Consider the following 12,993-nt stretch of genomic DNA (forward strand, 5'->3'; position numbering starts at 1 on the left):
TGAAAACATTGTAATAGAGCTGATTTTCCGTACAAAATACATAAAATCAGCAGCCCTATGTCTTTTTTATATTGAATAAGAATTATAAACCGCAACCACCAAAGTTACTCTTCACTTAAGACCCCACAAAATATATGGCTGAAACAACAGTAATGCATTTCATTGTGGTTGGACTCTTCTAATTCGTAAATAAAGACAATACATATACTATATTTAACAGAATAATCCATGTATTTCAATTCAAACTTATTTTAGGCAATGATTAGCCATGCAAGACGTCAACAAACCAAAATCTGTTTTAAAAAAAATCACAGGTGACTAAATGCACAAAATAATTAGTGTCACTTTTAACAAAAGTTTTAAAGTGTTGTTCTCGGAAAATGATTCAAGCTGCCAATATGCACGAGGCTCTAAACTATAATAAATTGAAGTTGGCTCCAATCAAACTTTTAAAGGACTTTTTTTTAAATCATCTGTAAGCACACTTTTCCAGTTGATAGACATTCTTCCTTGAAGGTCCAGTTCAACCTCTGTCTTGCACTTGCGGATACCTGCACCTCAGTCCCTGTTTTCCCTTCAATGCAGGAATGAGAAATTACTGCATGTAGGTTTCTCCATGGATCATCTTTTTTAATTTGGCCCTTAAAAGGGCCATGCAAACCCAAACAAAACATTATATATCGATAATTAAAATTTGAAACTATAATGTATCAGTCTTTTTTTTTTTTTTTAATGGCTACCGCAGACCAAAGATTCCCAATCATCAGGAAAATATGGATATTTATTGTAGGCCATGTAAAAGGGAACAATCCTGAAAAGATGATATGATCACCTGAATCAAAGTAAGATCACAAACAGCCTTTCACCAATGAACATTTACTGAATTGTAGGTATCAGAGGACAAGCTACGTTTGAACCAGGAGGACCTGGTGGCTAACCAGACCCATCAGACTGTCTTAGAAAATCAGATCCAGGAGCTAAAGAAGAGCCGGAGTTCTCTGGAGCAGGAGCTAGGTAGTCGAGATCAGAGACTCCAACAGCAGGAGAAGTCATTGAAAGATCTCCAGAAGCAACAGGTGAGACATTCGACAAATGTAACATCCTCTCAAAACAAATCCTTGGCTGGACCAGATGTGTGCTGACTTTTTCTTTCAGTGGTTACATCCGGTAAAAGCACAGTATGCAAGGGCCACTTTAACAAGATGATTAATCTATCAGTATTGCTAAGATAATACATATTACTGTATACATAGTTTATCTTAAATCAAAACCTCTCTCGCAGTGTCAGTATACTAAACACTGTGATTTTTGTAAAGGCATATTATCTAACACAGCTCTTGTACTGGCTATCACTAGTCGTCATGTTGTAACTGGTCAGTGTATGGCCAGCATTTGTCTGCTGTGACTGTAATTCTGAAACATTAAGGACAAGGATGTGCAGATCAAAAGCTAAGTACAATCTCTGCTTGATGATACTTGTTCAGGGTCAAGTTAAGGTAGATCTGGAGAAGGAGAGGAGCAAAATGGAGGAGCTGCTCAAAGCCAAGAGTAACCTGGAAAAGAACAATGCCAAGCTGACTTTGGAGATGAAAATACTAACTGAGAGGAGTGACAAGGTCAGTTCCTTGCAAGGTTGTTTTCTTTGATAATGGCTATTGTCATAGCTTTCTCATTATTTTGACTGTCATAATTTCGGGGAAATAGTCTCAGTATTTGAAGAGTCACGCTTTTAAATACATGGCTCAAACAACACAGTTATTTGTTCCGTTCAGCTCGACGAAGTTGTCGTGAAATGTGTCTTAGCCTGGAATTACACTACATGGTTCTAAAGACAAAATAGGAATTGCTCACTTAGACCCACAGTATAAATCCATCTTAAAGCTGCTGGATCAGAGTGAGTGGCGAGTGACCCCATCGACAATTATGAACATGTTTCAAATTGTTGTTTTTGCATGTGTGTCGCACCTCAGGAGCTGCGAGAGTTGCAGGAAGCCAAGCAGTTATTGATCCAGCAAAAACTGGAGCTGCAGAGCCAGGTGGAGGCTGCCCGGGGTGACCTCCTACTGGAACAGAAAGAGCACCAGACCACCAGGGACAGCAGCAGTCAGAGAGAGGATCAGCTTCTCGCCAAAACCAAAGATCTTCAAAATCAGCTGGTAGGCCCAGTCAAGAAATAAACCCTGCACAATTTTTGTGCAGTTGATAAAACTTTGGTTTTTCAGGGGAGTTTGTTCCAGACTCAGCTGCACTGGGTGAAAATCTTTGAGATCACTTTTGACCCCTTCCATACGCTTTAAATACATTTGAGGGAAACAAAAGAAACGGTTTTCTAAATAAGAGGCAATGCTACCTTGCTTCAAGATGTTTGTCATTCCCAGTTGATATTTAATGACACATAAACAAAAGAGAATTGGCTCGCCCACACCATGTAATTTCACCTTAAACGTCAAGAGGGAAGTAAATTTGGCCAGCCATCTTTTGAGTACAATAAACTCGGGGCTACAGACCGCACCTGATTAAGAGCCGCATGCTCAGATTTATGAAGAAAAATCAATTTTGTAATTATATGCGCTGCACCGTATTATAAACCGCTGGCCAATGAGTAGCCGGGGATTTGCTTCTGCGTCCCTGCCGCCTGCTCCAGGCGCCTGGAGCAGGCGGCAGAGACGCAGGCGCTCCGCCTCCGGGTGAGGCCGCGGACGCGGTCCCCCGCTGAACCCCCGCAGAAAAAACGCAACAATTTCTTAAGGTTAAAATAATCTCCATATTTTTATGAGCATGATAAATGCATTTGCCCAACGAAAGTACGCTGAAACGCATAATAAGAGGCCAGACAAAGAGAGATCTTGATGCGCATTTGCGTAATTATGAGGAGAAATACTGCAGCCCACTAGGTTTAAATAGAATAATGCAAATCATATAAATGGGAAAAGATGTATGAAATTATTTCTATAGTCAGCCGCTTAAAAATTATCATCGGTGGCAGCCTTAGGCCCGATGCTGCGCAGCTCAAAACACAAGTAAAATGTGTTCTCTCGTGGCCGCTTGTTTTCAGTCTGACGGAAGAGTGACCTTTTTTATTTACAGTCCGAGTGAGGGGCAAATCAAATGTGCATGGGTCTTTTTGGTTGTCTTTTTACACTGGCTCAGGTCTTCTTGCCGGAGCTTCTTCCACAATAGACTTCTTCCACCTTCGCACCATCGACTCGTCTATGCCAAGATTACAGGCAGCAGCTCGATTTCCTTCTTTAACTGCCAGAGTGATCGCTTTTAGTTTAAAAGCTGCATCATATGCTTTTCGTCTGGTATTCTCCATGTTGATGAGGGCTAGAAGGAAGACTGAAATAAGGAAGTTGTGATTACCGGTAATCATACAATTTCATTGGACCAATAAAATGAATGAGTAGTTTCATTCATTTTATTGGTCCATGTTTTTCCCGCGATGGAAAAAATAATAATTAAAAAGCCGCTTCATATTACACGCCGCAGTGTTGAAAGTGTGGAAAAAAAGAAATTTACGGTAATACTAATGGCTAAAATTATTCCAAGCATACTTTTGTCTTTTTTTTTTTTAACCAAACAACACAGGTTCATAGTTCGACTCATAACACTGCGCTTAACAGCAAAAATGCTTTTGTTCAGCAATCTTCAGCTAGTGACGTCATTTACAGAATGACGAGTGCCAGTCAGACTTTGCACTGCATTGTTGATTGTCCCGTTAACTGCTCTTTGCCATTGTCCATCCATCCATCCATCCATCTTCTACCGCTTATCCGGGGCCGGGTCGCGGGGGCAACAGCTTTAGCAGGGAAGCCCAGACTTCCCTCTCCCTAGCTACTTCTTCCAGCTCTCCCCGGGGGATCCCGAGGCGTTCCCAGGCCAGCTGGGTGACATAGTCACTCCAGCGTGTCCTGGGTCTTCCTCGGGGTCTCCTCCCAGTGGGACATGCCCGGAACACCTCACCAGGGAGGCGTTCAGGAGGCATCCGAATCAGATGCCCAAGCCACCTCATCTGGCTCCTCTCGATGTGGAGGAGAAGCGGCTCGACTCTGAGCCCCTCCCGGATGACCGAGCTTCTCACCTTATCTCTAAGGGAGAGCCCGGACACCCTGCGGAGAAAACTCATTTCGGCCGATTGTATCCGGGATCTCGTTCTTTCGGTCACGACCCATAGCTCGTGACCATAGATGAGGGTTGGAACGTAGATCGACCGGTAAATTGAGAGCTTCGCCCTTCGGCTCAGCTCCTTCTTCACCACGACAGACCGATACAACGTCCGCATCACAGCAGACGCTGCACCGATCCGCCTGTCGATCTCTCGCTCCCTCCTGCCCTCACTCGTGAACAAGACCCCAAGATACTTAAACTCCTCCACTTGGGGCAAGATCTCTCCCCCGACCCGGAGGGGGCACTCCACCCTTTTCCGACTGAGGACCATGGTTTCAGATTTGGAGGTGCTGATTTTCATCCCAACCGCTTCACACTCGGCTGTGAAACGCTCCAGTGAGAGTTGGAGAGCCCCGTTTGAAGGAGCCAACAGCACCACATCATCTGCAAAAAGCAGGGATGCAATACTGAGGCCACCAAAACGGACGCCCTCAACGCTTCGGCTGCGCCTAGAAATTCTGTCCATAAAGATTATGAACAGAATCGGCGACAAAGGGCAGCCTTGGCGGAGTCCTACCCTCACTGGAAACGATTCCGACTTACTGCCGGCAATGCGAACCAAACTCTGACATCGGTGGTATAGTGACCGAATAGCCCGTATCAGGGGGTTCGGTACCCCATACCCACGAAGCACCCCCCACAGAACTCCCCGAGGGACACGGTCAAACGCCTTCTCCAAGTCCACAAAACACATGTAGACTGGTTGGGCGAATTCCCACATACCCTCGAGGACCCTGCTAAGGGTGTAGAGCTGGTCCACTGTTCCACGGCCGGGACGAAAACCACACTGCTCCTCCTCAATCTGAGGCTCGACTTCCTGACGGACCCTCCTCTCCAGCACCCCTGAATAGACCTTACCAGGGAGGCTGAGGAGTGTGATCCCTCTGTAGTTGGAACACACCCTCCGGTCCCCCTTTTTAAAAAGAGGGACTACCACCCCGGTCTGCCAATCCAGAGGCACTCTCCCCGTTGACCACGCGATGTTGCAGAGGCGTGTCAACCAGGACAGCCCCACAACATCCAGAGCCCTGAGGAACTCCGGGCGGATCTCATCCACCCCTGGGGCCCTGCCACCGAGGAGCTTTTTAACCACATCGGTGACTTCAACCACAGAGATAGGAGAGCCCACCTCAGGGTCCTCAGACTCTGCTTCCTCCAAGGAAGACGTGTTGGTGGAGTTGAGGAGGTCTTCGAAGTACTCTGCCCACCGGTTCACAACGTCCCGAGTCGAAGTCAGCAGTGCCCCATCCCCACTGTACACAGTGTTAGTGGTGCACTGCTTCCCCCTCCTGAGACGTCGGATGGTGGACCAGAATTTCCTCGAAGCCGTCCGGAAGTCGGCTTCCATGGCCTCACCGAACTCTTCCCACGCTCGGGTTTTTGCCTCGGCGACCACCGAAGCTGCGTTCCGCTTGGCCAGTCGATACCCGTCAGCTGCCTCTGGGGTCCCACAGGCCATAAAGGCTCGATAGGACTCCTTCTTCAGCTTGACGGCATCCCTTACTGCTGGTGTCCACCAGCGAGTACGAGGGTTGCCGCCACGACAGGCACCAACCACTTTACGGCCACAACTCAGATTGGCCGCCTCAACAATAGAGGCACGGAACATGGTCCACTCGGACTCAATGTCCCCCGTCTCCCCCGGAACATGGGAAAAGCTCTGTCGGAGGTGGGAGTTGAAACTCCTTCTGACAGGGGATTCCGCCAGACGCTCCCAACAAACCCTCACAATACGTTTGGGTCTGCCAGGACGGACCGGCATCTTTCCCCACCATCGGAGCCTACTCACCACCAGGTGGTGATCAGTTGACAGCTCCGCCCCTCTCTTCACCCGAGTGTCCAAAACATGCGGCCGCAAATCCGATGATACAACCACAAGGTCGATCATCGAACTACGGCCCAGGGTGTCCTGGTGCCAAGTGCACATATGGACACCCTTATGTTTGAACAAGGTGTTCGTTATGGACAGTCCGTGACGAGCACAGAAGTCCAATAACAAAACACCACTCGAGTTCTGATCGGGGGGGCCGTTCCTCCCAATCACGCCCCTCCAGGTCTCACTGTCATTGCCCACGTGAGCATTGAAGTCCCCCAGCAGAACAAGGGAGTCCCCAGCAGGAGTACTCTCCAGCACACCCTCCAAGGACTCCAAAAAGGGTGGGTATGCTGAGCTGCCGTTTGGTGCATATGCACAAACAACAGTCAGGACCCGTCCCCCCACCCGAAGGCGGAGGGAAGCAACCCTCTCGTCTACCGGTGTGAACCCCAATGTACAGGCACTGAGCCGGGGTGCAATGAGTATGCCCACACCTGCTCTGCGCCTCTCACCATGAGCAACTCCAGAGTGGAAGAGAGTCCAACCCCTCTCGAGAGAACTAGTACCAGAACCCAGGCTGTGTGTGGAGGCAAGTCCGACTATATCCAGTCGGAACTTCTCTACCTCACACACCAGCTCGGGCTCCTTCCCTGCCAGAGAGGTGACATTCCATGTCCCAAGAGCTAGCTTCTGCAGCCGAGGATCGGACCGCCAGGGTCCCCGCCTTTGGCTGCCGCCCAGCTCGCATTGCACCCGACCCCTTTGACCCCTCCCACGGGTGGTGAGACCATGAGAAGGAGGACCCACGTTGCCTCTTCGGGCTGAGCCCGGCCGGGCCCCATGGGTGTAGGCCCGGCCACCAGGCGCTCGCCAACGAGCCCCACCTCCAGGCCTGGCTCCAGAGGGGGGCCCCGGTGACCCGCGTCCGGGCAAGGGAAACTGAGTGCCATCGATTTTGTCTGTCATAAGGGGTTTTGTGAGCCGTGCTTTGTCTGGTCCCTCACCTAGGACCTGTTTGCCATGGGTGACCCTGCCAGGGGCATAAAGCCCCAGACAACTTAGCTCCTAGGATCATTGGGACACACAAACCCCTCCACCACGGTAAGGTGACGGCTCCCGGAGAGGTCTTTGCCATTGTCGTCGAGTTATTTGGCGAAATGCCTCGGCGCTGTGTGGGAATGCACTGTTCACATTCAGGCAAACGGTTGTTTCAGTGGCGAAAAGAAAATAGGGCACATAAGTGGACCAGAAAATTGGAATGATAAAGTTTCGCTCTGGCAAAGCGAATGAATTTCACACCGGTGTCGACGAGCATTCTTGTTACAAGCGCTTGTTACAAGCTCTCTCCCGTTTTCTCACCTGGATTAGCAAAAAAGGTAGGTGTGATAATCAATGAATAACTCTGGTTGGTGATTGTGGAAACATTTGATCTTAAGTATTATACATGTATGTATGTATGTAATCCTGTACGAAAGTATTTCGAACTATATAAGTACGTGGATGAAATCATCTTTAATGGGCATCATCTGTGCTGTATGTTGCACATGTAGCACATTTGACACTAAAGTTGACATGAACATGAACATGCTGCTGATATAATGTGCCAAGCGGCTGACTACACTACAGAACTACCTTAGCAATGACAATGTAGGACACCAACCCACTATGACGTGTGCTCTCAGTGCTCGCAGGAATACACGGACCAAGTAGGTAAATCCCATCGTGCGCAATTTACAGCACCGCACAGCATTGAATTGCAAACAATGACGCAAGGCTAATAAGCACATCCTATATTGCTAACCGTTCTTCAAATCCCAATGGGTCTCGTCTCCACTCCCATATCCGGTCGTTCGGACATAACATTTTCCGCATCCTGAGCAGCTGGCTTGTATACTGTATGTGTGGTCCAGCATACATCTTGCCCACAACCTCCCCCTTCCTCCAACTCTCCAAACAAATGGATACCCTCAGATACGGTTAAAATGTCACTTTCCGAATGGATTTCTGACTGACTTTGTACACTTTCCATAGAGAGACCCGCTTTTGTTGTCTTAAAGTGAAGTCACACTTAAAGAGAAGTCACACTTACGGGTTTGTCGCGCGTCAGCATCTCACTTTGGGAAAATGGTTACTTTGTTGAATTTAAGGAATAGAAATTCTTTTTTTCCTGCTTTATTTAATGTATTTTGTTGAATTACTTGTGATATAAAAATAGTTCATTTGGGATGTTCTAAAATTACTTCACAGTTGCCCTTGAATGAAAGGCTGCTAGCTTCATGCTAACATAAAAAATAAAAAGCCGTAGATGGAAATTAGGATAGCTCTTCAGGTTATTGTAAACCAAACAACTGCTACTTCAAGATGTGGACCAGCAACACATTACTCAGAGGTATTTATTCTCTGTACTTTGTGCAAACAATAAATATAATGGCAAAACCTGGTCTTATATTACACTGAAGGGAGGGTTGTCCTCTTGTTGCTCTCAGGTGTACCAGATATCTTTCAGTAGATCTAAAGGCTGTTTTTGTCACCTCCTCTTGTAGGTGTCCGAGAAGCGAGCCAAAGATGAGCAGGTGAAGCGGGGAGAGGAAGTGGAGGCGAAACTTGGTGTGCAGGTGACAGCGCTAAATGAAAACGTGGCCACCCTTAAGAGAGAGTGGCAGGGTAGCCAGCGACGTGTGTCTGAGCTTGACAAGCAGACAGACGAGCTGAGGGGGGAGATCGCTGTGCTGGAGGCCACCGTACAACACAACCAGGATGAGAGACGTGCACTTTTGGAGAGGTGTGTTCCGGTGGTGTCGTCTAAAATTGTGTGACGTGGACCAATGCATAGTATGAGTATCATCAAGTTTAGCTCTTTAAAAAAAAAAAAAAAGGAAAACAGAATTTGAGTTGATTTTAAGAGTGTATCTGTGATATTAAAATTGGCTTGATGAACTGAAATCAGAAGAAGACAGAAATCAGGAAGGCGGCGATTGTTCGCCCCTCAGTGGAATATAGATAAAGTACCTCAGCCTTCCTGTCCAATATATGATCATGCCATTACGCAAACTATTTCATTGCGCACATTCGTAATCTCAACACATTGTGCATTTCAACCAGTTTGATTTGTGTGTGTGGTTGTCCTTTGCAACGAAGATGCGTCAAGGGCGAAGGAGAAATTGAGAAACTCCAGGCCAAGGTGGTGGAACTCAGGCGCAAAGTTGATGACACGACGGCAGCCATGCAGGAGCTGGGCCGAGAAAACCAGTCGCTGCAGGTTAGGGAGTTTGAAGGACATTGAAAAGGGACATTGGAAAAAAAAATCCAAATACAGTAGCTTTAGCCTTCTTCACATTTGCTGTGTTTGCTTTTTAAGATTAAGCAGTCCCAAAGTCTTACCAGGAAGTGGGCAGAGGATCACGAGGTGCAGAACTGCATGGCGTGTGGCAAAGGCTTCTCCGTCACTATCAGGAAGGTAAGGCGGAAATGCAGATAAATCTGCAGGCCATGCTCCCCTTTTTTAGCAATTTGCCCACTGGTCACATGATCACTCCACATTACAATGAGATCCAACACAGTCTGTGTTCATAAATATGCTCTAATTCTACAATCTCACGGCTCATAACAACAAATGCTCCGTTGATTGCACCACTATTACTTACATGGCTTTGAGCGGTCCTGAGCTAACACATAATAATCTTCAATTAAAAAACAAACAAACATATTTTTCAAAACCATCCAGCGTAAAGAGAAGAGTGATGATGTGATAATGTATCACTGCAGTTGTCCGGCCACAACTCTTTAAGTATTTAAGTGAAATGTGTGTCAAGACTGTGTGAGACGTATCACATTTAAAGGCCTTATCCAGTATCAGCACTTGGCAAGTACTCAAATAGAATTAGCAATACTCGTAGTTGGATTTGGGTTCTACTAATTTAAGATGTTTCGTTATACCGGTAGTTTTTATTTCCTTGTATTTTTATATTCTCTTAAATTTTTATTTAGTTTTTAGATCGGATTTGTTTTTATTTTTTCAAAAATGCTTTGTTGTAGTTAAGTTTATTACTTTTGGTATTATTTATTATTAATATAAATAATGCAGTATTTCATCAAGTGCAAGCTAGAGAGGGGAAAAAAAGGGTCACTAAGTATTGGACTGATGTACGGCAATACTGAAATGAATATGTTGAAAAACGAACCCCAAAAGCTCATGTATGGTATTGACTACGATGAAAACAAAGGACAGTTTCACTCGGATTAGTTAGATTTCTTTCATTAATTTCCTTTTTTAAATTTTTTGGTTTATTGACGAAAATACTTTAAAGCCTTAGTTATTCATTTTTGGTAACAATAATAAACTTGACTTGGATAGAAAAAAAATTATTAGGCTACTAGTACAATTTTCACAAATGATGCAATTCTGATCTGTCACTGTCAAAACATATTGTTAATTCATTTTAAACAATATGTTTATTTTTGTGGTTTTAGTTTGCATTGCACTTCGAACTGGGAGATTTAGCCAATAGTTTTGATTCTCATGGAACTAATTGAGCATTTGCAAATATTTGGCCCAGCTGTTATCCTAATGCCACCTCAAACTTCAACTTGTGATGTTCCTGCAGCACCACTGCAGACACTGCGGGAACATTTTCTGCGCCGAGTGTTCGTCAAGGAACGCCCTAACGCCGTCCTCCAAAAAAGCCGTGCGGGTGTGTGAGACGTGCTTTGAGGACCTGCAAGGCTGAGTTGACGCTGAAGGAAAAATCCTCAAGTTGTCTTTCTCCTCTAAGATGTACACTAACAAGGACAGAGACAGTGTTGTGGAGAAAAGGTGGGCCTTTTGATGGCGAGGCATCGGAGTTACGCGATGACGTGAGAGCAATTGGAATACAGTAGTGTGGACATGTTTTTGTGCCTTTGCGGAGTCTGTGAACGGCCACCAAGTGGCGACAGAAGCAAGTAAACACCACCCATGACTTTCCGTTGTCGTTATCTGCAGTGTTTTGCTTCTATAAAAGTGGCTTGAAAAGCCGACGGGACATTGAAGGCGTCACTGGGCAAGTCATTCACTAATAGTCATGTAGAAAAGCACAGCTGCCGCGCAAATGTAAATGCAAGTAACTATTTTTGTCTTAGAAATGAAGAAACAAAACCACAAATCTATATTTTTATTTCTACATAATGACACCATCTGTTAAGCGAAGTGCTCTGATAGGTTTGGTTAATAGTTCAGATCTGTGAAAGTCATCTACAAAGGTAAAATGCCACAATGGTGAAATAACACTCGCCTGGAAAAAAGTGTCCATCCCATGACTTAGTTCATTTTTGGGCATCTCTTTTTGAAGCACTAATCTCAGATCAGTTACTGCATGTTGCCTTTGTGTGGCAGCCTGTGTGTGTGTGTTGACATTGTTGTATATCGTGACCAAAGAATGTGAGGAGAGGGGGGGAAAAAAAATTGTTTCAGTACAATCACCGTATCAAGTTCTGTTTTCAACACAGCGCTACACGTTGTGAATGACATTCTTTTAATGTGCCACGTTTCTATCTTTGAGTGTCAATATCTTTCAAAAGGTGGTGCTCGTTTTTTTTTTTTCAAATTGGTAAAGCAGTCATTGTGTGTGTGCGTGTGTGTTTTCGATGGATTAACTACTGCCGGGCGTGAGCCTGTGTGTAATGTAGGCTTGCTGTCTTATGTCAGGATGCACCATGCACGACCTGCACTTATAATTGCCCGTTTTGTCTCCCACCTGTAAGATTTCAAACCCTTATTTAATTTATCCTCACAGTTGTCAGTCATTTGTTACTTCTTGAAACACTGAAGCAGGCTGTAAAAATTGGTATATCTATATATAAAGACATGTTGGCATCGGGTGGCAACTTAGAATGCCCATCTCAGTTGCACACACACACTCTTTTTGCGTTATGTCTACCTCAGATTGGTAGGAGAACCTTGAAGACGTTATGTGTCATAATAGTCTGCCGAGAGACCACAGTAGCTAATCCAATTACTACAACAAGAGCCAGCACTTCTGTTCGTGGGATACTTATTTCCAACAGTGGCTGACATAATTCATCTTTATCAAATGCTTTGAACAAGAGAAACATAAAAATTGTTTGTGTGCAGTTTTTTTTCCACTACAAACCTGTACATTACGCACTGAACAGTTGCTTTCTTCTTTTTGTTCTTCCCGTCCGCTGTCAAGCATGCTAATCGGCGAAACAATGACTCATGGTTTTGAATGCTTTTATTTGGTTGTGAGTGAAGGCCTGTGCCTTTATGCACCGTTACCTCTGTACAAGGTGGGCCAACATGTCATCGTATTGAGTAGTGACAAGAAAGAAACCAGTTGTAATCCACTCTCACTTGAATTAGTTCATTTTCTAATTCATTTCAATGACAAGCCGAATAAAACATTCATCGTTCGATCATGTTTCCACCTTTTGAATTTTTGCATCGCGTTTGGAACATCACTTAAAAAAAAAAAAAAAAGAATGCAAGGAATGTGTGAGTTGTTGTAGGCTGAAAATGAATACAGTTCTCTGCACATCTTCATTGAGCCATTACAGATTGTAAAACTTGGAAACTTTCTATTTTGCAGTGTAATCTCAGCCCACCAACCATTTTAGGTGTCACGTGAATTGATTTGTAGGTTAAACACAAACAAGTGTGCTGATGACAAAACCAAATGTTGATTCATTTTAACCAAGGAGTTTTGGAAATACTCATATCTAACTATGTATACACAAACTACAGTATAATGTGCAGTGTATATAAAAATGTAAAAACTAAGTGGACACTCTACACACCTGTGTTGAAATGCAAGGTTTTCGATATTTTTAGGGTTTATTACACACACGAGACTCATTGCACAAATGTGCATTCCCACTTACGTTGTACATAAGACAGAAATTGGTCAAGTGAGAACCATTCCCATTCATCCATACCAGAAGTAAGGCCACTCCTGCCAATAATACAACCCCTGGCAAAAATGATTGAATCGTGTCATTTTCTAGAACGAAGAAAA

General features: G+C 44.9%; 1 protein-coding gene across 3 annotated transcripts in view; it reads left to right on the forward strand.

The window, feature by feature from the left end:
• Positions 1-12,394, forward strand: part of eea1 (early endosome antigen 1) — a 33,684-nt gene extending 21,290 nt beyond the window's left edge. For all 3 annotated transcript variants that reach the window (XM_086108552.1, XM_086108554.1, XM_086108555.1), the window contains 7 exons: positions 891-1,076; positions 1,485-1,616; positions 1,971-2,156; positions 8,527-8,765; positions 9,122-9,242; positions 9,342-9,440; positions 10,588-12,394. In XM_086108552.1, coding sequence (XP_085964678.1) covers positions 891-1,076; positions 1,485-1,616; positions 1,971-2,156; positions 8,527-8,765; positions 9,122-9,242; positions 9,342-9,440; positions 10,588-10,710 — 1,086 coding nt within the window. In that variant the 3' untranslated portion in view covers positions 10,711-12,394. The remainder of the gene's footprint in view (positions 1-890; positions 1,077-1,484; positions 1,617-1,970; positions 2,157-8,526; positions 8,766-9,121; positions 9,243-9,341; positions 9,441-10,587) is intronic.
• The last annotated feature ends 599 nt before the right edge of the window (positions 12,395-12,993 follow it).

Source organism: Hippocampus guttulatus, chromosome 4 (genome assembly GCF_054856545.1).
Source record: "Hippocampus guttulatus isolate MCC_2025c chromosome 4, RoL_Hgut_1.0, whole genome shotgun sequence".
In the NCBI taxonomy this organism is placed as follows: domain Eukaryota; kingdom Metazoa; phylum Chordata; class Actinopteri; order Syngnathiformes; family Syngnathidae; genus Hippocampus; species Hippocampus guttulatus.